Raw genomic sequence first — 22,893 nt, 5'->3', positions numbered from 1 at the left:
TGAAGGACAAAGACCATAGCCTTGGAGGGCAGGGACTGCAGGGTCCCTTTGTGGAGTATAGACTGCCTAGAACACCTTCATCCCCGTCTTCACGCTTAGTGTGGGGAACTGAGCTATCCCTGGGAAGAACTGGATATGCAAGAGATTACAAATACTGATTTTATTATCACTTAGAAACCCCAAGTTGAGGACTGGAGAGAGGGCTCAGTGGTTAAGAGCACTGACTGCTCTTCCAGAGGTCCTGAGTTCAATTCCCAGTACCTACATGGTGGCTCACAACCATCTGTAATGGGATCTGATACCCTCTTCTGGTGTGTCTGAAGACAGCTACAAGGTACTCATAAAAATGAATTAAAAGGAAAAGAAAAGAGAGAAACCCTAATTTGATTTGGTATACAGGCTACAATGGAGAATGGCAATGTGACCGGGTGTAACCAGATTCTGAAACTTACCTGATTGCCTTGGTTTATACTTGGACACCCAGTAAATATGCAGACAAAAATTACCACTCCTGCCATCAGAATCAAAGTTCTGAGGAGTAGGCACTGTTAGCACATCTGTGTTACAGTGAGGAGATTGAGACACAAGGAGCCACCAGCTCGACTATGCAGAGCAGGGGTGAAACTCACTTGGGTCCGAAACTGACCAGGGCCTCATCTGCTGAGTGCATGGCAGGCCTGTCTGTTGGTGAAAGGGCCCAAGCCCGCAGTAGTGGATGAAAAGTAGTGGAGAGAAGGTGGCTGTGGAAAGCTCCTGGCAGAGTCTGGAGGGGACAGTGGCCTTCATGATGGAGTGACACTGTGGGGATGGTCAGCAGCCCATCTCAATGTGTTCTTCACACACAGTTGGTACACAGTAAAGATTATTTAGTAGATGGTACCAATGTCATGTCCTCCCAAGTGAGGAACCTGACACAGGCGAAATACATAGTGGGACAGGATAGAAAGTGGTACAGGACAGACAGTGGTACAGGATAGACCATGGTACAGGACAGACAGTGGTACAGGATAGACCATGGTACAAGACAGACAGTGGTACAGGATAGACCATGGTACAGGACAGACAGTGGTACAGGATAGACCATGGTACAGGACAGACAGTGGTACAGGATAGACCATGGTACAGGACAGACAGTGGTACAGGATAGACCATGGTACAGGACAGACAGTGGTACAGGATAGACCATGGTACAGGACAGACAGTAGTACAGGATAGACCATGGTACAGGATAGACCGTGGTGGTACAGGACAGACAGTGGTACAGGATAGACCATGGTACAGGACAGACAGTGGTACAGGATAGACCATGGTACAGGACAGACAGTGGTACAGGATGACCATGTACAGGACAGACAGTGGTACAGGATAGTACAGGACAGACCATGGTGGACAGACAGTGGTACAGGATAGACCATGGTGGACAGACAGTACAGGATACAGGACCATGGTACAGGACAGGACAGTGGTACAGGATAGACCATGGTACAGGACAGACAGTGGTACAGGATAGACCATGGTACAGGACAGACAGTGGTACAGGATAGACCATGGTACAGGACAGACAGTGGTACAGGATAGACCATGGTACAGGACAGACAGTGGTACAGGATAGACCATGGTACAGGACAGACAGTGGTACAGGATAGACCATGGTACAGGACAGACAGTGGTACAGGATAGACCATGGTACAGGACAGACAGTGGTACAGGATAGACCATGGTACAGGACAGACAGTGGTACAGGATAGACCATGGTACAGGACAGACAGTAGTACAGGATAGACCATGGTACAGGATAGACCGTGGTACAGGACAGACAGTGGTACAGGATAGACCATGGTACAGGACAGACAGTGGTACAGGATAGACCATGGTACAGGACAGACAGTGGTACAGGATAGACCATGGTACAGGACAGACAGTGGTACAGGATAGACCATGGTACAGGACAGACAGTGGTACAGGATAGACCATGGTACAGGACAGACAGCGGTACAGGATAGACCATGGTACAGGACAGACAGCGGTACAGGATAGACCATGGTACAGGACAGACAGTGGTACAGGATAGACCATGGTACAGGACAGACAGCGGTACAGGATAGACCATGGTACAGGACAGACAGTGGTACAGGATAGACCATGGTACAGGACAGACAGTGGGATATTGACTGGGGTACTTGATCTTCATTGTTGATAGTTTTGAGACAGAATCTGTTGTATCCACAGCTGTCTTAGCGCTAGTTATATAACGATGCCCTTTTCTGGTGTGTCTCAAAACAGCAACATTGTACTCATACATAAAATAAATAAATCTTAAAGAAAAATAACTGAGGATAATATTCAGTTTCTGATCCTCTTGCCCTCCTGCCTCCATGTCCTCATGGCTAAGATTACAGGCCTATGACACCATGCCTGGGTCATGCAATGTTGTACGTTGAACCCAGGGCTTCTGGCATTTCAGGAAAGCACTTTATCACCCACCAACCATTTCTGCTGCCATTATGGTGTGTTCCCTCACATCAGGAGCCAACGGAAACCCTCCCTTTGTTCTGCTTGTTGGGTACTAGTCACAGTGGTGAGATTAAGCAAGTAATTCAGAGACACCAGTTACACTAGTCCATAATTTACAGTGCTTTAGAACATAGAGGCAGTATTGTTAGTGCTACTGCTTTGGTGATCTAAGTACAAAGGCAGGCCATGGCTGGGCATAGTGGCTCACACAACCCCAGAGTTCAGGAATTTGATGCAAGAAGGTTTATTTCATTTTCTCTTTTAGTTTTTTAAAAGCCTTTTTTTTGAAAAAAAAAAAAATATATGTGAATATACTGTAGCTGTCTTCAGACACCAGAAGAGGGCATCAGATCCCATTACAGATGGCTGTGAGCCACCATGTGGTTGCTGGGATTTGAACTCAGGACCTCTGGAAGAGCAGTCAGTGCTCTTAACCGCTGAGCCATCTCTCAGCCCCTAGAGGACAACTTTTGACACTGATACTCTACTCACACACAGAAACACTCACACCACCATGAATTCTAGGCTCAAACTCAGTATATTAAGGTGCTTTTACCTGCTTAGCCATCTTGCTGAGCAGAAGGATTTCTGTGAGCTCCAGGCCGGCATTCAGCTGCAAAGTAAAACCTTGTCTCGGGATAACACCTGAGGTTAAGGAGATCTCAGTGCCAGGGCACTCATCTAGGCTGCTTGGGACTCCGCGTTCCAAGCCAGCAGGACACTGGGCACGGCAGCACATACCTGTAATGCCAGAATCCCGAGACTGGAAGAAGGACGGTCAGAAGGGCTGGCCAGGTACCGTAGTAGTTAAAGGCAGTTAGCTGCTGCTCTCCTGGAGGGCTCAAGTTCAGTTCCCAGTACCCCACATGGTGGTTCCTAACTGTAACTCCAGTTCCAGAGGAGTCAATGCCTCCTTCTGCCCTCTTAGGGCATCCACTAGGTACACAAATGGTGCATTCACACATGCATGCAACAAAACACACACACATAAAGAAATCTTAAAAAAAAAAAACCCTAGGGGTTGGGGATTTAGCTCAGTGGTAGAGCGCTTGCCTAGGAAGCGCAAGGCCCTGGGTTCGGTCCCCAGCTCCGAAAAGAAGAAAACAAAACAAAACAAAAAAAACCCCTAAAAGTTCAAGGTCACCATTGACTACATAGAGTTCAAGGCCAACTTTAGATACATAAGACCTTAGAGAGAGAGAAGGCAGGATGGTGGGCAACCTCATTGTTCTTCTGAAGCCAGGCCAAATCCTAGGTTGTGGAGGACAGCCCGAACAATTTATCAAATTCCCACCTCAAAATTTAAAGAACAGGTACTCCTCTCTTGTAACCCCTCCTACTCAGTTTTCCTAAAATTTTCCTTAAGAAATTTATGTTCTCTCTGGAAAGAAAAATCCTCACATTTAAAAAATTAAAAAGGAGAATTTGAGTTCCTGTCTATCAAGACCATGGTACATCAACACTTGGTGTCCAGCTGGAGTCCAGGGGAGGAGGCCCTGAAGTGACGGAGGCTGCTTTGCTGCCTGCTAATGCAGTGATCTGCCTGGGCCAGGACATTCTAGCCAAAGCTCCATACCTCTAGGGGGTGACTGGGCAGGAGTCCTGGCCTGCCCCTGAGAATTCTACCCAGCAGGTTCTCTCTCTCTCTCTCTCTCGGACTAGCTTCTCCTGTTTGCTACACCCAAGTCTTCTCCTTTGTTTTTTTATTTCAGGGTCCTGCCCCCCACCCCCGGGTGCTTCTTTTGTGAGATAGGGGCTTCTTATATAGCCCAGGGTGGTAAATTCATTGTTTTGTAGCTTCAACCCCTCCACACACAAATCTTTAAACCTAGCACTTGGGAGGCAGAGGCAGGCAGATCTCTTGAGTTTGAGGCCAGTCTGGTCTACAGAGTGAGTTCCAGGACAGCCAGGGCCACACAGAAACCCTGTCTCGGGAAAAAGGGGTGTGTGTCGGGGCGGGGAATTGAACATGCCCATGTGTGTGACAGAGACAGGGTCACTGGGGTTGGCTGACCCTAGCCACAAAATGGTGAGCTCCAGATACAAGGTGAAGAGGGCCAGAGGGGGTCATTTGACAGCATCCTCTGTGGCTCCACGGTATACACGTGTGTGCTTGAGTCCGCCCTCCCCCCCAACACACATACATTTTGGAAAACAACAAAATGGAGATAATGGATTACTTTTTGAACAAAAACATTCTTAGCTGGTAGAATGATAATTTATCTAATTTATTTTAAACTCGTTTTTAGACAGGGTCTCACTAGGAAGTCTTGGCCGGCCTGGACCTCTCTGTGTAGCCCAGGCTTGTTTCTAGAGAGATGGCTTAGTGGTTAAGAACACTGGTTCCCTTCCAGAGGAAGGGGTGATGGTGGCAGCTAACAACCGCTGTAACTTCAGTTCCGTGAAGTAGGGCACCATCTTGTGGTCATTGTGGGCACTGCATAAATGTGTATAAACATGCATGTGTGCAACGCCCATACAGCTAAGATAAAACCTTTTGGGGCTGGAGAGTTGGCTCAGTGGTTAAGAGCACTTGTTCTGGCAGAGGGCCCATGTTTGATTCCCAGTACGCATATGGAAGCTCACCACCTTCTTGGGCATCAGGCATGCGTGTGATGGAGAATACTACACACAAAATAGTAATAAAATAAATCTAAATAAAATTTTTAAAGGATGAGTTAAAGGTGTCAATCATTCCTCCTTTACAGAAAATGTTTGCTCAACTTTCTTATACTATGTTAAGATAATCAATTTTATTTTAATAAAATTACAAGGCTAGGCATAGTGGCTCGTGCCGTAATCCCACCCCCCAGGAAGTAGAGCGGTGTGAGTCTCCTGGGAATTTGAGGCCAGCCTGGTCTAAATATTTAGCGCAGCACTTGTATGCCTGATTCGTGGGAGGGCAAACGAGGGCATCTGATCCCATGGAAATGGGGTTCCAGATGGTTGTTAGAGGTCATATGGCTTCTGGGGTTCAAATCCCTGTGTGAGAGAACAGTGCTTTTCCCTTCTGAGCCATCTCTAACCCTTTAGCATTCTCCCTTTAAAATACAAGGTTTGTGTATATGTATAATTATATATATGTGCTATACATGCTTGTGTGACAGAAGAGGGGCATCGGATCCCATTACAGATGGTTGTGAGCCACCATGTGGTTGCTGTTTGAACTCAGGACCTCTGGAAGAGCAGTTAGTGCTCTTAACTGCTGAGCCACCTCTCCAGCCCCCAGGAGTTACTTAAAAATAAAAGGGACTTGGAAACAATACAAAAGTATAAAAGCAAATTATACAAGGATGTTCAAAGCAACACTTCATAATAGCCAGAATGATAGACACAAGTTGAATGTGAATGAAATATAAATGTGTTGTTTATACAATGTAATACAAGTTGAATGTGAATGAAATATAAATGTGTTGTTTATACAATGTAATATTATTCAATAATTCTCTTTCTGTTTCTCTCCTTCTCCCTGCTCCCTTCTCTTATGTCCTAGGCTGGCTTTGAACTCCTTGTTTAGCTAAGGATGATCTTGAATTTCTGATCCTCTTACCTCCACTTCCCCCAAATGCGGGAATTATGGACCTGAGATACTCTGCACATTTTTATTTTTATTTTATTTTATTCATTTTGTGCTTGGTAGGTGAGCTGTCTCCCAAACCGAGCTACAGTCAGTACAGGTTTTGATGATGAAAGTGTTCTAGAACTAAGTCAGGCATATTCCCAGCACCGAGTTACTGGCCACCGGGAGTAAAAAGCCACAAAGCCAGACCCTGTCTCAAATCAACCAACAAACCGATTAATTAACCAATTTTGGAACTAAATTTTGTTGATGAGCACTCAACACTGTCAGTGTACTAAATGTCGCAAGTGGCCATTTTTATGTATACTTTTCAAAACTATATGAAGAGTAAAAGTCTTCGGAAAGGGGCACTATCTCCAACTGGAGTTTTTTTCTCATGCCCAGGGAATTCTGACATTGCAACCCTGATCTGAGTCCAGGATGCTATATTGGGTGGTGTCACTAAAGAGTTCAGATTCTCTGGGCGTTTAAGAACACAATGGCTGTTATTTCAGCGTATCCATTCCCAACACCTACATGTAACTTCATCTGCAATTCCAGTTCCAGATACCCATAAGAGGGTTCCGCGGTCGCCAGGATGCACGTGGTGCACTGACATGTATGCAGACAAAATATCCATACACATTAAAAAAAAAAAGAACGTGTGAGCGTTCAGATTGTTTACTCCACCGACAGTTCACCCTCAGCCATGTTCCGGCACGCCCACTTCCGCCCTGAAGTCCCGCGCTGGAGGCTCAAAGAGCTAAGCTCCACCTCTACTGACGCGCTAGACCACAACCCGTAGCCCTGCCCCTTTACCTGTCCATCAAACTCGTTCTTGTCCCGCCCCCTGCCTGTAGGACACGCAGCCCTCGGTGCGGCCCGTTGTTATGACGACATGGTCGTAAATCCGCCATCTTCCTGTGGCGCGTTGCGACATGGAGGGCGCGATGGCAGTGCGGGTGACGGCCGCTCATACGGCAGAAGCCCGGGCCGAAGCCGGGCATGAAGCGGGCGAGGGCGGGGTTGCAGCGGCGGCGGCCTTGTCCAACGGTGGCTTTCTTGGGCTCCCAGCGCCCTTCAGCGAGGAAGGTAATGAGGCTACAGAAGCCTGGTAAGGCCGGGGTGCGGGCGGCTTTGCCCGAGCTGCGGTGTACAGTCTCGCCCGGATCCAGGCTCCTCGAGTGTCTGCAAACCTTCACAACTCTCACAGGGTTCCCTTCGGACCACCTCCAACCGCTGGGCCAGATGCAGAGGCTCATAGGGAGCCCATTTCTCCAGCCCTTTGGGGTAGATCTGGCCAAACAGATACTGCTCGCTGCTCTTCAGCGCTCACCAGCCCTAGCGCCTGCGTCCCCTCTGCCACTGGGGCCTTAGCCCTGGCGGAGCTGATGACTGGAGGCGGGGCCGCCCTGCCAGAAAGGGATTAGGGACCTGACCTGGGGAGGCGGCACCGCCCCACTGAGGACCTGGGTCTACTCTACGGGGTGGAGCAACGATTCCAGGAATGTGCGGAACACCCCCGCTCTATCCGACTTTTACCATTCCTTAAACCAGCCTCGAAGGGCGAACTATTATTAATACTCTTCACTTCAGAGATGGAGATAATTGAGGTTCAAGGGCTGTAAAGTTGTTAAGTCGTCCATCTGGCTCCTGTCAAGGATCAGACTGGAGCCGAAGCTGTAACTCCTCTCCTAAACCCTTTAATTTTTTCCTAGGAGGATGGGAGTTAAAATCGTGTCTGTATGCCGAGGGCTGTGTTGGGTACACTAAGGATTACTTCTCTAGGTACTGATATCTTTCAGAGATGGTTTGGGTATCCCCTGTGCATTAGTTCCACGGAGCTGTGGATTTGATCAGACAGGAAGTGGTTTGGCAAATATATTGCTGCTCTTTGTCACGAAAGGATTCAGTCCCACTCTGAATTCTTTTTCTCCTTTATTTCAGCTTGGAGAGGGTCAGTTACAGTCTCAGGGATCTCTCAGAGAAGTTTCTGGGTTTTTTTTTTTTTTTTTAAAGACAGGTTCTCATTATGTAGATTTGACTGGCCTTGAATTTGTAGAACTCCTCCTACCCCAGTCTTCCTATTGCTGGGATAAAGGCATGTGCTTATAGATTCTTGGGTTTACTTATGAAAATGTTTTTTTTTTTTAATTCATTTATTATATATAAGTACACTGTAGCTGTCTTCAGATACACCAGAAGAGGGCATCGGATCTCTTTACAGATGGTTGAGAGCCACCATGTGGTTGCTGGGAGTTGAACTCAGGACCTCTGGAAGAGTAGTCGGGTATTTTTTTTTTTTTTTTTTCTTTTTTTCCGGAGCTGGGGACCTTGCTCTTCCCAGGGCCTTGCGCTTGCTAGGCAAGCGCTCTACCCCTGAGCTAAATCCCCAACCCCTAGTCGGGTGCTTTTAACCGCTGAGCCATCTCTCCAGCCCATGAAAGTGGTTCTTAACCTTCAGAATGCTTTCATCTCCCCGGAGCTGAGGACCCAACCCAGGGCCTTGAGCTTCCTAGGCAAACGCTCTACCACTGAGCTAAATCCCCAACCCCTGCTTTCATCTTTTAATACAGTTCCTCATGTTGTGGAACCACCAACCAGAAAATTGTTTTGTTGCTACTTCATAACTGTAAGTTTGCTACTGTTATGAGGTGAAATGTAAATATTTGATAGCGACCCTAAGGGGTCGGGACCCACCTGTTGAGAACCACTGGTTTATAGTCTTTTTTTTATTTTATTTTTTTCCTCTTGTGAAATGGGATAGGTGTGACCTTTTCTGGGCCAGGGGCTCTTTCAGTATCAATATCTTGGTGCTGAGTCAGACTCTAAATGAGTGGGGTTAGGCACTTACTTCAGTGCTTGGTTTGTGAGCCTTGTGGAGGGCCCCCACCCTCTTTCAGGTGGCCTATGGGCCAGTCATAGCTTGGGTTTGGCCTTTTATTTGATCATTAATTTGTCATTGACTCCTCCTTGTCCTAGGCTGGGTTTGCCTTTGATGTGGGACTGAGTGTAAGACAGTGGAAACTGGCAGACTGCATTGGAAGCTGAGTCTGGCTGGCTCAGCTCAGTGACCTTGAACCTTAGTCATTTTTCTAGGATGGACCAAGTCATCCCTTTCCCCAGGGTGCTGGCATGATTTGGTTAAATTCTTAGGTGCTGAGCTGGAAGGATGGCTCAGTAGTTAAGAACTCGTTGCAGCTGGGCCCTGGTGGCGCATGCCTTTAATCCCAGTGCTTGGGTGGCAGAGGCAGGCAGATCTCACAGTTTGAGGCCAGCCTGGTCTACAGAGTGAGTTCCAGAACAGCCAGGGCAATACAGAGAAACCCTGTGTCAAAAAAATCAAAAACAAAACAAAATAATTGTTGGTCTTGCAGAGGACCTGGGTTCAATTCCTACTTCCACAGTAACTAATAAATGTTCACAACTCCAATTTCAGGTGATCTGATCCATCTTCTGGTCTCTATGGGCACATGTATAGTGCGCCAACACACAGGCAGGCAAAACACCCACACATGAAGTAAAAATAGGCAAGTCTTAAAGCAAAGCGGGGAGGGGCAGGAGCAGTGGTACACACCAGCACTGGAGAGGCAGAGGCAGGTGAATCTCTGAGTTCAAAGCCATCCTGGTTCTAAATAGTGAATTTCAGGACAGCTGTGGCTACGAAGAGAGACCCTGTCTCAGTAAAAGCAAAACAAAAATGAGAAAGAAAAGAAAAATCTGTTTTTCATAGTTTAATTTTATTTCATGTGCATTGGTGTCTGATCCCCTGGAACTGGAGTTACAGTTATGAGATACCATGTGGGTGCTGGGGATTGAACCTGGGTCCTTTGGAAGAGCACCGAGTGCTCTTAGCCACTAAACCATCTCTCCAGCCCCTCCAAAACGATTCTTGTGTGATCATTATGTATTAGGGGCTCAGTGAGGAGGATGTGTAACTGCTTTATCCCTGGTGTAGGCTCTGGAGCAGGATGCTACCCGATGGGGACAACATAGCATCAGAAGAGAGGAAGGAAGGGGCAGGGGCTAGCTTTGTCCCAGTGGTAGAGCATTTGCTCAGCCTATTCAAAGCTCATATTTCAGCACCACATGCAAACATATACAAAACAGTAGGGTTGGTCAGAGGTGAGGGCTCCTGCTAGTTTGTGTTTTTAAAAAGCTGGCCTATTAGCTAGAGCTTTGTGGCTATCAACCTTCTGAGTCCCTCTTATGTACCAGTTATACTAATTAGCCCACTTTTTTTTTTTTTCTTCCGGAGCTGGGGATCGAACTCAGGGCCTTCCGCATGCTGGGCAAGCGCTCTACCACTGAGCTAAATCCCCAACCCCCTAATTAGCCCACTTTATTCTTCTCGAGATGTGGAAATAATTTCAGGATGGCAAGAGAGATGCTTACATATTCAATCACCAGCAGTCCTAAAATTTTTTAAATTCTGGGGATCCAAACTCAGAGGTCTTATGCATGCTAGGCAAGTGCTCTACCATTGAGCTACATCCCCAACTCCCCAGTCATCTTAAATCTGGGTCCTCTGCTGTCTCCAGACTTGGTTGTGTGAGATCCTGTGTCCCCCATCCTCTCTCTCCCCAGGCTGGAGGGTAGGGACTTTGGTTACGACAGCTTCAGTGTGCCCTTGCAGGATAAATGTGTGGCCAGGGTAACCCTGTACAGAATGCTGGTCTCTCTGGGAGGCCTTGCTTCTGTAGACTCTAAAGCGTGGGGTTAGACCCTGGAGTTCCCCCGCCTTGGATGCACTCCTCCATTGTGTTCCCAGCAGCTCTTGGGTGAGCAGGCGTACCAGCTGTGGTTTGAGGCCATCCTTGGCTCTCTCTCGGCTCAGCCTTGACGGGAAGCTGGATGAGGCCCTGACTGGCCCCAGCCCCCTGACCTCAGGCTTATTGCAGATGAGGATGACGTGCACAGATGTGGACGCTGCCAAGTGGAATTCACTGCCTTGGAGGACTTTGTCCAGCACAAGATTCAGAAGACCTGCCATCGGGCCCCACAAGAGGCCCTGCCCACCACCCCTGCTGCCACTGCGTTGCTGGGCCAGGAGGTGAGCCATCCTCACTCCTCTGGTTTGGCTCATTTGTGAAACGGTGTTTTGACCAGCCTGTACAGCTGGTTCATGATGTGGCAACTGCTTGGCTGTGAGTGAAGGAAGACAAGACTGTACTAGTAAGAGGGTAGTGGTGCTTCGCGTGGCCTGGGGTAACTCAGCCTCTCAGCAGCCTACATAGTTGCAGGGTGCATGCGTGCGTGTAGGTCTCAGCTTAAGAGATCACGGAAACTTTTGTCTTTTTCCTTATCCCCTGTCCTATACATATGGTTCCTGGGGGTCTCTTGAAGTAGGCCCTGCTGGGTCCTGGCACCTGCAGGAAGATGAGCCACTTGGTTGGACTCCAGTGATGTGTTTGGGGATGTCCTCACTGTCTTACTAAGTTAGACAGCATCCCTGTGAGATGGGTACTCTCTCACAGTCTTTTTTTTTTTTTTTTTTTTTTTTTTTTTTTTTTTTTTTTTTTTTTTTTTTCGGAGCTGGGGACCGAACCCAGGGCCTGGGAGCTAAATCCCCAACCCCTTCTCTCACAGTCTTGTTGGGGAGAATTAAGAAGAGCTCTGGCCAGGCCTGGTAGTATATAGATCTGTGATCCTGGCCATGGAGGAGGGGAAGGCAAAAGGCTTTCAAGTTTCAGGCCAACTTGGGCTACAATGTAAGCTCGAGGTGATTTTAGACAGTTTAGATTCAAAATAACAATTTAAAGGAGGCTGGAGAGTGCTCGCTTCGGCAGCACATATACTAAAAAAAAGGAGGCTGGAGAAATGACTCAGTGGTTAGGAGTACTTGTTGCTCTCCCAGAGAACTCAGGTTCAGTCCCAGCCATCTGTGGGGTAGCTCACAACCATTGGTTACTCCAGTTCTGTGGAGTCTGATGCCCTCTTTCTAGCCTTTGTGGGTACTAGGCACACCGGTAGTGTACATACATACATATATACATACATACATACATGCATATATACATACAAGTAAGACACTCATGTATATAAAATGAAAATAAATATATCTTTTATATTTTTACAAATGAAAAGAGGCCTAGGAATATAGCTCTGTAGTAGAATGTTTGTTAACCTGCACAAGCCTACAGGTTCAGTCTCTAGTACCCTTGCTCCAAGAGAAGGAAGCCTCTAGGACAGTGGTTTTCAGCCTGTGAGTTGTGACCCTTTTGGAGTTGTCAAACAACCCTTTCACAGGGGTCACCCCAAGTCCATCAGAAAACACAAATATTTACATTAGGATTCATAACAGTAGTAAGATTACAGTTATAGAGTAGCAGCAAAAATAATTTTATGGTTGGGGGTCACCATGCTGTGAGGACGATATTATAGGGTGTGGTGTTAGGAAGGTTGAAGACCTTTGCTAGGAAATGTCAGTGGCCTCGGGCTATGAACAGGGATTTGTACAGACCGCATTAGAAAAGGATTAACTCTCCTATCCTGCCCTTAGTACTGGCCCCCTCCCTGAGTACCTTCCTGGATGGTTTGTCCCACAGCCATGAGGTCCTTTCTTTTGACCGTCGGGCTGGGGCGGTGGGGTGGGGGCACTGCACTCCCAGCCCATCTTGGTGCCTGTTATGAACCCTCATTGTTTATGCTTTTTGGTCTCTGTCCAGGCCACAGTGGTGAGAGGTGTTAGACTGATGGGACGACCTTGACTCTGGGGCCAGGCTGTGAGTCAGGCGTAGAGCCATGCTTCTTCAAGAGCCCACCCGACAGCCTTCCTGTTGGGCATGGGCTGGACTAGAAGGAAGTCCTTCTTCCACAGAGGGAGCCAAGGTTCCCTGTGAGTTCTGGAACCCACAGGTGCATCTCATCTGTTTGTGACAGGTGGTGCCAACAGCGGCAGAGGAAGGTCCAGAGGAACCCATCACTGTGGCCCACATCGTGGTGGAGGCCACCTCTCTGGCAGAAGACATGAGCCATGCTCCTGACCTCGTTGGTAAGCCAGCTGTCCATGGGTCGCCCTCAGTTCTGAGGGATTGATTGACGGCTGATTATAGTCAGGGCTGGAGGATCTCCACTGCGTATATCCTTCACTTTCCCGAGGGCCAGGCCTGTCCACCGAGGGGCCCGAGCCTGTGAGCCTTCCCCTAGGCAGTCCCTTCAGGAGGAGGATCAGTAGCCCCTATGCTCTTTTAGGAAGGGGGCCAGGGCATTTCTTACTGCCTAGAGTGCTTGTAGGCACCGGACTCTTCATCACCGTGAACTCGTCTCTCGCCTCCTGTGCTTTTGTAGGCCACCTCTGTCCTCGTCCTCCTTAGCATCTTCTGCACTTCTCTCCCACCCCGATCCTTCCTTCCTGTCCCTAGGCAGTGTCGTCGTTGTCCCCTAACATGGTCCCTTGCCCCAGCAGTTGCCTTTGTCGAGTCAGTGGGGTGCACAGGGTGTTGCAGCTGCTTTAGCTGGCCCGGACTTGCTGCTTGACGTTGGTTTTCATCCCTCTGCGTCCTTCCACTGTGTGAGGACTGGTGCCTGGTCCCTGTTGGGCTTTTATGAGCATATGATGCCGAGCCTCTTTGATGGCTGATGCTTTCAACTGAGGTGCTGACTGACGGCAGTGGAAAGGAGCTACGAGAGGCCTGGCTGGGTCAGGTGCTTATTACTAGGAGGCTGTGCTGAGGAGGCAGGGAGCATTCCAAGGGCATTCTGGGCTTGGACAGGTGGAGGGAGGCAGACTGAGTTCAGGAAAGGGATGAGCGCTAAAAGCCACTGAAGGATACAATGGGGTTGGATGTTGGGGAGACAATGGTCAGTGCTCTGCTGAGACTGCTGGATGAACGGGCAGGTGGGCAGGAAGGGATTGAAACAGGATAGAACTTGACCTTGAGAAGCTCTGAGAGTCAGCTGGGGCAGGAAGCAGAAGGATGTGTTGAGGAAGTCAACCTTGGGAAGGGGCCTCTGAGCACATTGCCCTCTCCGAGGAGGCACCTGTCGAGTTTGCACTGCCTTCCTCAATGTTCCTGCAACCAGGAGACTCAGCCCTGGACTCAGACTTAGGAATGTTGTCACATGGGGGTGGGGCCCTGGTGCATGGTTTAGTTTTTGTGGTGGGTGGTGGTGTTTGGGGAAACAAGTTCACTGGTTCTGATGTATAACCAGGCTCTAGCAGCTTCATCCTTCTCCACCCACTCCCAACCTCCAGTGGTTTCAAGCTCTGGCTTAGCACAGTGTCCCCTCTTCAGGGGCTTCTGCTTCTGTTCTCTTTGCAGGTGTCCCCAGGGGAGGGGAGCCAGGGGCCACCAGCATTTCTGATGGCCCAGGTAAAGAAAAGGCAGTGGGGGTGTGTGGGGCTGGCCAGCAGGGTCTGCGTGGGGTGGCTGAGTATCGGCTCTAGGGAGTCCTGTCTTGCACAAAGGCATTTCATTTCCTCTTGGGCTGGTGCACCTGTGTGTCTCGCCCATCAGCTCTGTCCTTTGCGAAGGGACTTTTGGAGCACTGGGTTGGAGCATGGGCGGGAGATGCCCTTAATTGTTCCTGAGTCATGGTGCTCACTCATTCTGTTTTGAGAGAATGGCTTGTCAGAACACAGCCCTCGGGATGGGGATGGCTTCTGAGAACAGCTGTGCAGCAGACCCCACTCAGCGCCTCTGAGTAGGAAACGTGCAGTGTGTTTACACCATGGCCCTCAGCATCCTTCAAGGAGCGCAGAGCCCTGACCTTCTTCTCAGCCATCTGTGTCTGGTTTCTCCCGTCCTTTCTGCACATGGAGCTGGCTAGGCCTGCCTGTCTACCTGCTGGCAGCCAAGGCCAACAGACAGCCCCCAGAACTCTCTCCTTGGTGTCGATGGGACCGTGACTATCCAGAAGGAGAGAATGAGGGAGCCGAACTAGGTTCTAAGCCCTAGGACTGGGGGTGTGTGATCTAGATGGTTCTGTGGCTCCTAGTGGACCCTGTGGAGGGATCGCTGTGGGCAGGGCTGTGATAGGTCTTGAGGCTTACGTTAACTCGCCTCTCCCTCAGGAAGTGGGCACATCAAAGAGGTCATTGTGGCTGCTGAGGCAGAGCCAGGGGATGGCGAGATGGCAGAGGCTCCAGGCAGTCCTAACCATCAGGAACTTGGGCTTATTGGGGAGGGCGAGCAGGCCCAAGTCAAGCTGCTGGTGAACAAGGAAGGCCGCTACGTGTGCATGCTATGTCACAAGACCTTCAAAACGGTGAGCCCCTGGGGCCGAGGGCCCACTGGCTCCCCTGCCTGTTCCCATTCAGTGAAGTGCCTTGAGCCTCACTGCCCCTCCCCACAGGGCAGCATCCTCAAGGCTCACATGGTAACACACAGCAGCCGCAAGGACCACGAGTGCAAGCTCTGTGGGGCCTCCTTTCGGACCAAGGGCTCTCTGATCCGGCACCACCGACGGCACACTGGTATGTGAAGTGGGGTTAGAGCCGTATTAAGTAACCTGCTGGTTGGCTCTAGGGGCCCCTACAGCTTGCCTGTGTCTTAGATGAAAAGACCTGGTGTCCCCTCACCACAGGGCATTACCCACCTCCCACCGGGGGCTGACTGTTCTCTCTACAGATGAGCGTCCCTACAAATGTGCCAAGTGTGGAAAGAGTTTCCGAGAGTCAGGCGCACTGACTCGGCACCTCAAATCTCTCACTCCATGCACAGAAAAGATCCGTTTCAGCATAAGCAAGGACACAGCCGTGGGCAAAGAGGAAGTGCCTGCAGGTCAGCTTAGCGGGGAGGCTGCCTGTCTGAGCTCCTGGGACTGGGGTTCCCCAAACTGACTGCCAGGCTCCAGGACTGACTGAACTCTGCCTTAAAGGGTCCAGTGCCTCCACTGTGGGGACAGTGACATCGTCAGTGGCAGGAGAACCCATGGAGACATCACCTGTGATTCACCTGGTGACAGATGCCAAGGGCACTGTCATCCATGAAGTCCATGTCCAGATGCAGGAGCTTCCCCTGGGCATGAAAGCCCTGACCCCAGAGGTTGGTGCTGCTTCTGCACTTTGATCACAGTGCCAGGTTGGGTTCAGATGCTGCCTTCAGCAGGAACGGGACGAGGTTACCTCCCACCACCACCCCAAGAAAGCAGTCAGGTTGAGGGGGAACTTAGTAGACGGCATGTCAAAGCAGGGAGCAGCAGGGGAGTGAGTTCAGGTCTAGGGAGAACGGGACGGAATTTAATGAGAACAAAGGTAGCTGTGCAGCATGGGCTCCAAAGATGGGCCTGTGCGGGGTCAGCCATGTGGGGTGAGAGGGGTGGGTGCCCTATGTTGGGCTGGGCTGCCTGGCAGGCCTCCCTCCCTCCTCCTTTCCCTCTGCCTCCCTTACAGTCGGCAGACTGTGAGGAGCTTCCCTGCTCCCGTGAGAACAGCCGGGAGAACCTGCTACATCAGGCCATGCAGAATTCTGGCATCGTCCTCGACAGGGTTGCTGGGGAGGAGAGTACCCTGCAGCCAGCCCCTCCTTCTGGGTCCAGTCCCCAGTCCCTGGGAGATGGAGCCCCAGAGCTGCCACTGCTGGAGGTGGAGCAGATAGAGACAGTAGGTTTCTGTTACAGGCATGCTCCTGACGGGGCTGACCCAATGTCTGCTTCTCATGGGAGGTGGGGGTGACGGGGGGAGGTAGGGGGTGGGGAGCGGGTAGCTGCCTCATTCTTTTTTATTTAGATTTTTTATGTCTTTTGAGAAACAGCCTGGTGTAATCTGGGTTGCCTCAAATTTACAGTGTAGCCAGTGTTGGCCTCAGTTCTAGACTCTCCTGCTTCTATGGGTACTGGAATCACAGGCATGGCCCACTGTGCCCGGCTTGGTGCTTAACTGTTCTCTAGACTGCTAACTTCCTTACCTAAGGCCGGGAGGGAAGACAGCCGGCTCTTGGGTTTGGTACCATTGAAGCACAGCTTACAGTAGGCACTAGAGGTTGGTCTGTGGTCTCCCAGCAGGTAGCCAGTGAGGCCACCACTGTGCCCAGGACCCACCCGTGCTCTCAGTGCAGTGAGACTTTCCCATCAGCGGCTACCTTGGAGGCCCACAAGAGAGGTCATATAGGTGGGTAGCAGGGAGGTGAAGGGGGTCCATGGGTAGGGTGGTCTGTGGGCTGCCAGCTGGTGGGCTTGTGGGTGGTGAAAATGCCCTGACGTTGGGTATGGCTTCAGGGCCGAGGCCATTCACCTGCACACAGTGTGGCAAGACCTTCCCCAAAGCCTACCTGCTCAAGAAGCACCAGGAGGTGCATGTGCACGAGCGCCGCTTCCGTTGTGGAGACTGTGGGAAGCTTTATAAGACCATTGCTCATGTGCGGGGCCACCGGCGTGTCCACTCCGACGAGAGGCCTTTCCCTTGTCCCCAGTGTGGCAAGCGTTACAAGACCAAGGTAGGCCTTTGGTCCTGAGATCCTTACACCTGAACCCACTCTCCATTGTCTAACTGGACAGTCCCCCAGTCCCCACACCCTGCTCCTGGCCTAGTCTGTTGACTCGTAGCCTCCCAGCCCTCGGTGGGGGATAGAGTGGAGAACAGGCTGTCACAGAAAGGTCTCCCTAGAATGCCCAGCAAGTGCACTTCCGGACACATTTGGAAGAAAAGCCCCACGTGTGCCAGTTCTGCAGCCGAGGCTTCCGGGAGAAGGGCTCTCTAGTGCGGCATGTGAGGCACCACACCGGCGAGAAACCTTTCAAGTGCTACAAATGTGGCCGTGGCTTCGCAGAGCATGGCACACTCAACCGGCACCTGCGCACTAAAGGTTTGGACCGCACATGGCAGGAGAGGGTGAGCGTTGGGGTCCACTGGCCCAGACTGAGCTGAGCATCCCTCTTGGCAGGGGGCTGCCTGCTCGAAGTGGAGGAGTTGCTGGTATCCGAGGAGAGCCCCTCTGCGGCTGCTACTGTGCTTGCAGAAGACCCCCACACGGTGCTGGTGGAGTTCTCATCTGTGGTGGCTGACACCCAAGAGTACATTATTGAGGTAGGTATAGAGCTGGTGGGGCAGGTTTGGACTCGGGACAGCCCGTGATGACCTTCAATCAACTGTCCAGGCTACTGCGGATGACACGGAGACCAGCGAAGCCACTGAGATCATTGAGGGCACGCAGACAGAGGTGAGGGTCTGGGTGAGGGCTGGGAGGGCCATCGCGCTGCCGAGCAGCCCCTCAGGCTGAACGTGGTCTCTGCAGGTGGACAGTCACATCATGAAGGTGGTCCAGCAGATCGTGCACCAGGCTGGCGCTGGGCACCAGATCATCGTGCAGAATGTGACCATGGACCAGGAGGCAGCACTGGGCTCAGAGGCAGCTGCCGCGGACACGATCACCATTGCCACTCCTGAGAGTCTGACTGAGCAGGTGGCCATGACGCTGGCTTCAGCCATCAGTGAGGGCACTGTGCTCACAGCCCGGGCAGGGCCGAACAGTACTGAACAGGCCACTGTGACAATGGTGTCATCAGAGGACATCGAGATCCTTGAGCACGGAGGGGAGCTGGTCATTGCTTCACCAGAGGGCCAGCTTGAGGTGCAGACAGTCATTGTATAGTTTGAGGGACTCTGTGGAAGAGTGAGAACCCCGAGTGTCTGCCCACGCCCGTCTGGTCAGAAGACATCCACGTTCAGGCAGCCAGAGGAGAGAGAGCGTGAACACGTACTCAGTTTTGTTGTTTTTTTGTTTTGTTTTGTTTTCTGCTTTACAATAAAACTTAAAAAACCTGCAGCTTGTTGTGTTGGGTAGAGGCAGCCTCTGGGGCTGGCACAACTGTCTCCATAGGTACCCTCTGGACACACTTGCCCGCTCAGGCCACCCTCTAGCCACACACTTGGCTTCCAGCCCTGGTGGCGCCTCAAGGCGCGTGGGTGTCTCTGGCATGAAGACAGACAGCCTTATGCCCTACCTAGCTGGGTCTGTGACTCGTTTTCACAGGCCTGCTAGGGTGTGAGGTGTGCCCTCTCAGCTTCCAAATCTGGGACTGCCAGGGGTTAAGGGGTTGGTCTAGAGACCTGGGACCTTGGGTCAGACAGAGTGGCTGATGCTGTCCTCTGTGATAGGCAGGTTTGGAGAAGCAGCAGAAGACGGCAGAGCAGGCTAGGGCTGGTCTTTCTTGATTTCTCAGCCTGTTTCCCTGGGGGAATGCAGCTCAAGGAAGAATGAGAAGTTGGCCATGGGCATGGATGTCCCTGTCATTAGAGTGCTGAGGTGGCTAGGGGCTTTTGCCCTGATTCTCAGTTAATGGAAGTGGCTTAGTATATGCTCTGTCCCTTGCCTCTTGGGTCTCTGGGACAGGAGCCAGTTCTGGAATCCACTCCATGGAAGGGGTGGTTCCCATGGTGGCCCAGCCCCTTCCTGGTCCAGGGCCTCAAATACCTGAGTGCTTTGAAGTCAGAGCTGGTAGGTCCGAGACTGCAGTTCATCTTGGGCCATATTAGGCCCTCAGTCTGCACTGCATCTCAGTGACTCGGGACCTTTGAGTTTCTGACTTTATTCACAATCCAGGTAAGTCCAAGGGGCTGAGCTAGAGGCTACATGGGAATAGAATCTTTCCATCCTTGCAATGACATCACTGCCCCATACACACTGGAGAAACATGGAGTGTGTCAGGATGCAGGCCAACTCTGGGTACCAGATCTAGCTGGTCTACAGGCATGCTATGACCTGGTATGGGCTGGTGTTACTCTGGGACATTACTGTCTTCAGGTTTTCTGCTTTGCCATGGGTTGGCCCTGGGCCCCGCTGACGGCATTTTGGGCCCTGGGGATCATGGGGGCCACAGCACTGCGTATCGGAGCCTTCAATGTTCAGAGCTTTGGAGACCATAAAGCATCAGATCCAGACTGTGGCAGTGTCATAGCACAGGTGAGGCCCAGTGGGGTGGGGACGGGCTGGAGACAATGGAGGGTGAGTGGGAGAGGGAGGGTTTGAGTAGATGGGGACCAGGAGCTAAGATCTGGGCAATTAGGCTCTGGGACAGTGCATCTGTGGGTTCTTCCTCCAGATTCTGGCTGGCTATGACATCGCCCTGGTGCAAGAAGTGCGAGACCCAGACCTAAGTGCAGTGTCCTTGCTCATGGAGCAAATTAACAGGTGTGGCAGGGCCGGGCACCACAACCCCAGCCAAGATCACAAGCTTGGTTCGGTGACTTGACCCAGGACTGGTGTCTCTCTCCACAGCATGTCGAAGCACGAGTACGGTTTTGTGAGCAGCAAGCCACTTGGACGTGACCAGTATAAGGAAATGTATCTATTTGTCTACAGGTGAGAGGCGGGTTGCGGGGAGGGGACACTGGGGCAGCGGTGACCAGATCCACAGACACCTTGTTCTCTGTTGCTCCCAGGAAAGATGTAGTGTCAGTGGTGAGCACGTACCAGTATCCAGACCCAGAGGATGCTTTCAGCCGGGAGCCTTTTGTGGTCAAATTCTCAGCTCCTGGCTGTGGTGAGCTCATACCCCCCCCCACACACACACCTCCCTCTTACAGGCTTTCCTTGACTCTCACATCCCCACTTTCCACAGCCGCCAAGGAGCTAGTGCTGATCCCCCTCCATGCAGCGCCAAACCAGGCGGTGGCGGAGATCGATGCGCTCTATGACGTGTACCTCGATGTGATTGACAAGTGGAACACGGATGTAGGCAGCCCCTCCCCTCGCCCCCCGACTCCTGTCCCAGACTACCACAAGTGTTCCCCGAGGTTTAAGATGTGCCTGCTGTGTTTGCCTCCAGGACATGCTGTTTCTGGGTGACTTTAATGCTGATTGCAAGTACGTGAAGGCGCATGACTGGCCTTCGATCCGTCTCCGGAGCAGCCAAGTGTTTAAGTGGCTCATCCCAGACAGTGCGGACACCACAGTGGGCAACTCAGACTGCGCCTATGACCGGATTGTAGTGAGTGGCGCCCACCTGCGCAAGAGCCTGAAGCCGCAGTCAGCCTCAGTTCACAACTTTCAGGAGGAATTTGACCTAGATCAGACCCAGGTGAGTGTGGACACGGCTCCAGCAGACACACTGGCCAGCCCCAGCCCTCAGGAGCGGGCTCACAGAAACGCTCGCTCGCTCGCTGTGAGTTTACGTTAGTGCTCACTCTAGCAAAAGCACTCATAGCCAAGGATCCTTAGAGTGCCAAGCCCCACACTTCTGTTCTCTGCCACGTGGAGGCAGTCTGAGGCCCAAGAGTGACCACCAGGCCTCACTGCCTCCTTTTGCGGGAGGGGGAGCAGCTAGAGGACATGCTGCCCTGCTGAACTGCTGCGGCTCTTCCTCTCTTCTTCCAGGCTCTTGCCATCAGCGACCATTTCCCTGTGGAAGTGACTTTCAAGCCTCACTGAGAGCCAAGGCCTCAGGATATGCCACCTGCGAACTATGACCCAAAGGAATGGCACCATAATGAATCATTCAGGGTGGCAGGCCACCCACCCATTGAGGATACAGGGTAGAACCAGCTAGTGTGGACAACAGCTATGAACACATTACAGGATTCCTTAAGGCTCCCGTTTCCTCATCTGCAAGGTGGACTAATATCTCCTACCTCATCGGGCTGCTGTGAGAACCCAGGAAGGGACCAGAGCATTGAGTGCCGAGCGCACAGCTGCATGCTTAATAAACAAGCCGCTCTCAGCCAGGACTGCCCACAGGTCAGATGAGGCCTCTATGTGACGAGACCTCTGTACCTAGGCTGCAGAGCTTGGTCTTAATGTTCAGTAGGTCTGCTTCCATTGCTCTCAGGGAAGGGGATGGCTTAGCTTTTTCACTTCCCAGCCTGGGGGACACAGGCTCTGCTACACCCTGCCACCTCCCCATCCTTATTTCCTTTGTGCAAACTTCAAATGCTTCCATGAGTCAACACCCCCGTGGCAGCTCCGTTGGTAATGTCTCTCTGGACCCTGCTGGATTTGAGAGGAGGACCATGATCATTCCACCCCCCTCACCCCCTCAACCCTAAGGCCTTCCACTGTGGCAGAGGCTGACTCTTCTGTAGCACTGCGGGAGGCAAGGGAGGCTGCTGCCCCTACTCTGTACGTGAGCTCTTGTGGCTCCTTCTGCACAGGCGCTCACAGCAAAGGCTTGGCAACTGAGTCCTGCCCAGCCCGCACTCAGCTTAGGCCAAGCCCTTCAAAGGCGCCTTCTGGAGCGTCTTCCTTAAAATCTGCGCTGGGCAAGGCCTTGGGAGGATGGAGGTTTCATGCTCAGACGAGTCATCGCTTTAGGAGTAGGACATAGCTCTGTAGACACAAGGCTCTTACGAGGTTTCTGGTTGTTAAAACTTGTCGTATGTGTGTGTGTGTGTGTGTGTGTGTGTGTGTGTGTGTGTGATAATAAAACCTCTTTAGAGAGATTGGAGAAAAGGCATGAATTACAGGGAAAGAGCCTTGTGATGGATTAGAAAAGTTTTGTTGTTTGTTTTGGCATTTCTGGGAATTCAACAAAAGATTTAGTGCAAAACCTATCTGGATTTTGCAAAATCTAATATAAGATTCAGGACTGCACCACTGAATAAGAAGCCCTGGGCTGGGGCAGAAAGGTGCTTGCAGTTGCAGCTGTAGGGCCCCAGGCTTGGAGGACCAGCTTCTCTGTGTGTACATGTACACTCGGTTGAGGAAGGTTGAGGAAGTTTCTAGCTTGTTGTGAGACAAGGTGACTCACTGGCAGTCACTACCTGGCTGGCCAGAGTCCTAGGTATCTGCCTGTTTGTGCCTCCCCAGTACTGTGGTTACGAGCGCATCTGCCACACCTTGCCTTGTATCAAGCTCTTGGGATAGCATTTAAGCACTGTACTGAGAGACCTACACACCCCACCCAGCTAACAGGACTATTGTGATAGACAGACAGACAGGCAC

General features: G+C 51.2%; 2 protein-coding genes across 4 annotated transcripts; both read left to right on the top strand.

Annotated features, from left to right (window-relative positions):
• Positions 1 to 6,747: 6,747 nt before the first annotated feature.
• Positions 6,748 to 21,756, top strand: E4f1 (E4F transcription factor 1). 3 transcript variants are annotated; one of them, XM_032914336.1, is made up of 17 exons: positions 6,748 to 7,165; positions 10,975 to 11,126; positions 12,956 to 13,067; positions 15,090 to 15,283; positions 15,371 to 15,491; positions 15,646 to 15,798; positions 15,896 to 16,062; positions 16,410 to 16,619; positions 17,018 to 17,126; positions 17,234 to 17,451; positions 17,622 to 17,820; positions 17,899 to 18,041; positions 18,112 to 18,174; positions 18,250 to 20,145; positions 20,233 to 20,688; positions 20,783 to 21,034; positions 21,331 to 21,756. In XM_032914336.1, exons 1-14 carry the CDS (start codon positions 7,012 to 7,014, stop codon positions 18,604 to 18,606), a joined length of 2,352 nt encoding a protein of 783 aa, XP_032770227.1. In that variant the 5' UTR covers positions 6,748 to 7,011; the 3' UTR covers positions 18,607 to 20,145; positions 20,233 to 20,688; positions 20,783 to 21,034; positions 21,331 to 21,756. The 3 variants fall into 3 exon arrangements, with proteins under 3 accessions (XP_032770227.1, XP_032770229.1, XP_032770228.1); XM_032914337.1 differs by having other exon boundaries at positions 6,956 to 7,165; positions 17,021 to 17,126; XM_032914338.1 differs by lacking the exons at positions 18,250 to 20,145; positions 20,233 to 20,688; positions 20,783 to 21,034; positions 21,331 to 21,756 and having other exon boundaries at positions 6,952 to 7,165; positions 18,112 to 18,234.
• Dnase1l2 (deoxyribonuclease 1 like 2) lies at positions 19,561 to 21,756 on the top strand. The gene is made up of 6 exons (XM_032914340.1): positions 19,561 to 19,917; positions 20,057 to 20,145; positions 20,233 to 20,316; positions 20,397 to 20,688; positions 20,783 to 21,034; positions 21,331 to 21,756. Exons 1-6 carry the CDS (start codon positions 19,588 to 19,590, stop codon positions 21,382 to 21,384), a joined length of 1,101 nt encoding a protein of 366 aa, XP_032770231.1. The 5' UTR covers positions 19,561 to 19,587; the 3' UTR covers positions 21,385 to 21,756.
• Positions 21,757 to 22,893: the final 1,137 nt, after the last annotated feature.

The sequence above is a fragment of the Rattus rattus genome, chromosome 9 (genome assembly GCF_011064425.1).
Source record: "Rattus rattus isolate New Zealand chromosome 9, Rrattus_CSIRO_v1, whole genome shotgun sequence".
NCBI lineage: Eukaryota > Metazoa > Chordata > Mammalia > Rodentia > Muridae > Rattus > Rattus rattus.
This window is presented reverse-complemented; position numbering and strand designations above follow the sequence as displayed.

What these genes read in the sequence shown, in the direction of transcription:
- E4f1 (XM_032914336.1), top strand. Translation starts at nt 7,012, where the DNA reads ATGGAGGGCGCGATGGCAGTGCGGGTGACGGCCGCTCATACGGCAGAA. An exon ending in AGCGCCCTTCAGCGAGGAAG is followed by an intron (nt 7,166 to 10,974) that starts GTAATGAGGCTA and finishes GGCTTATTGCAG; the next exon opens with ATGAGGATGACGTGCACAGA. An exon ending in CCCAAGAGTACATTATTGAG is followed by an intron (nt 18,042 to 18,111) that starts GTAGGTATAGAG and finishes TCAACTGTCCAG; the next exon opens with GCTACTGCGGATGACACGGA.
- Dnase1l2 (XM_032914340.1), top strand. Translation starts at nt 19,588, where the DNA reads ATGGGAATAGAATCTTTCCATCCTTGCAATGACATCACTGCCCCATAC. An exon ending in GTGGCAGTGTCATAGCACAG is followed by an intron (nt 19,918 to 20,056) that starts GTGAGGCCCAGT and finishes TTCTTCCTCCAG; the next exon opens with ATTCTGGCTGGCTATGACAT. An exon ending in TTGACAAGTGGAACACGGAT is followed by an intron (nt 20,689 to 20,782) that starts GTAGGCAGCCCC and finishes GTTTGCCTCCAG; the next exon opens with GACATGCTGTTTCTGGGTGA.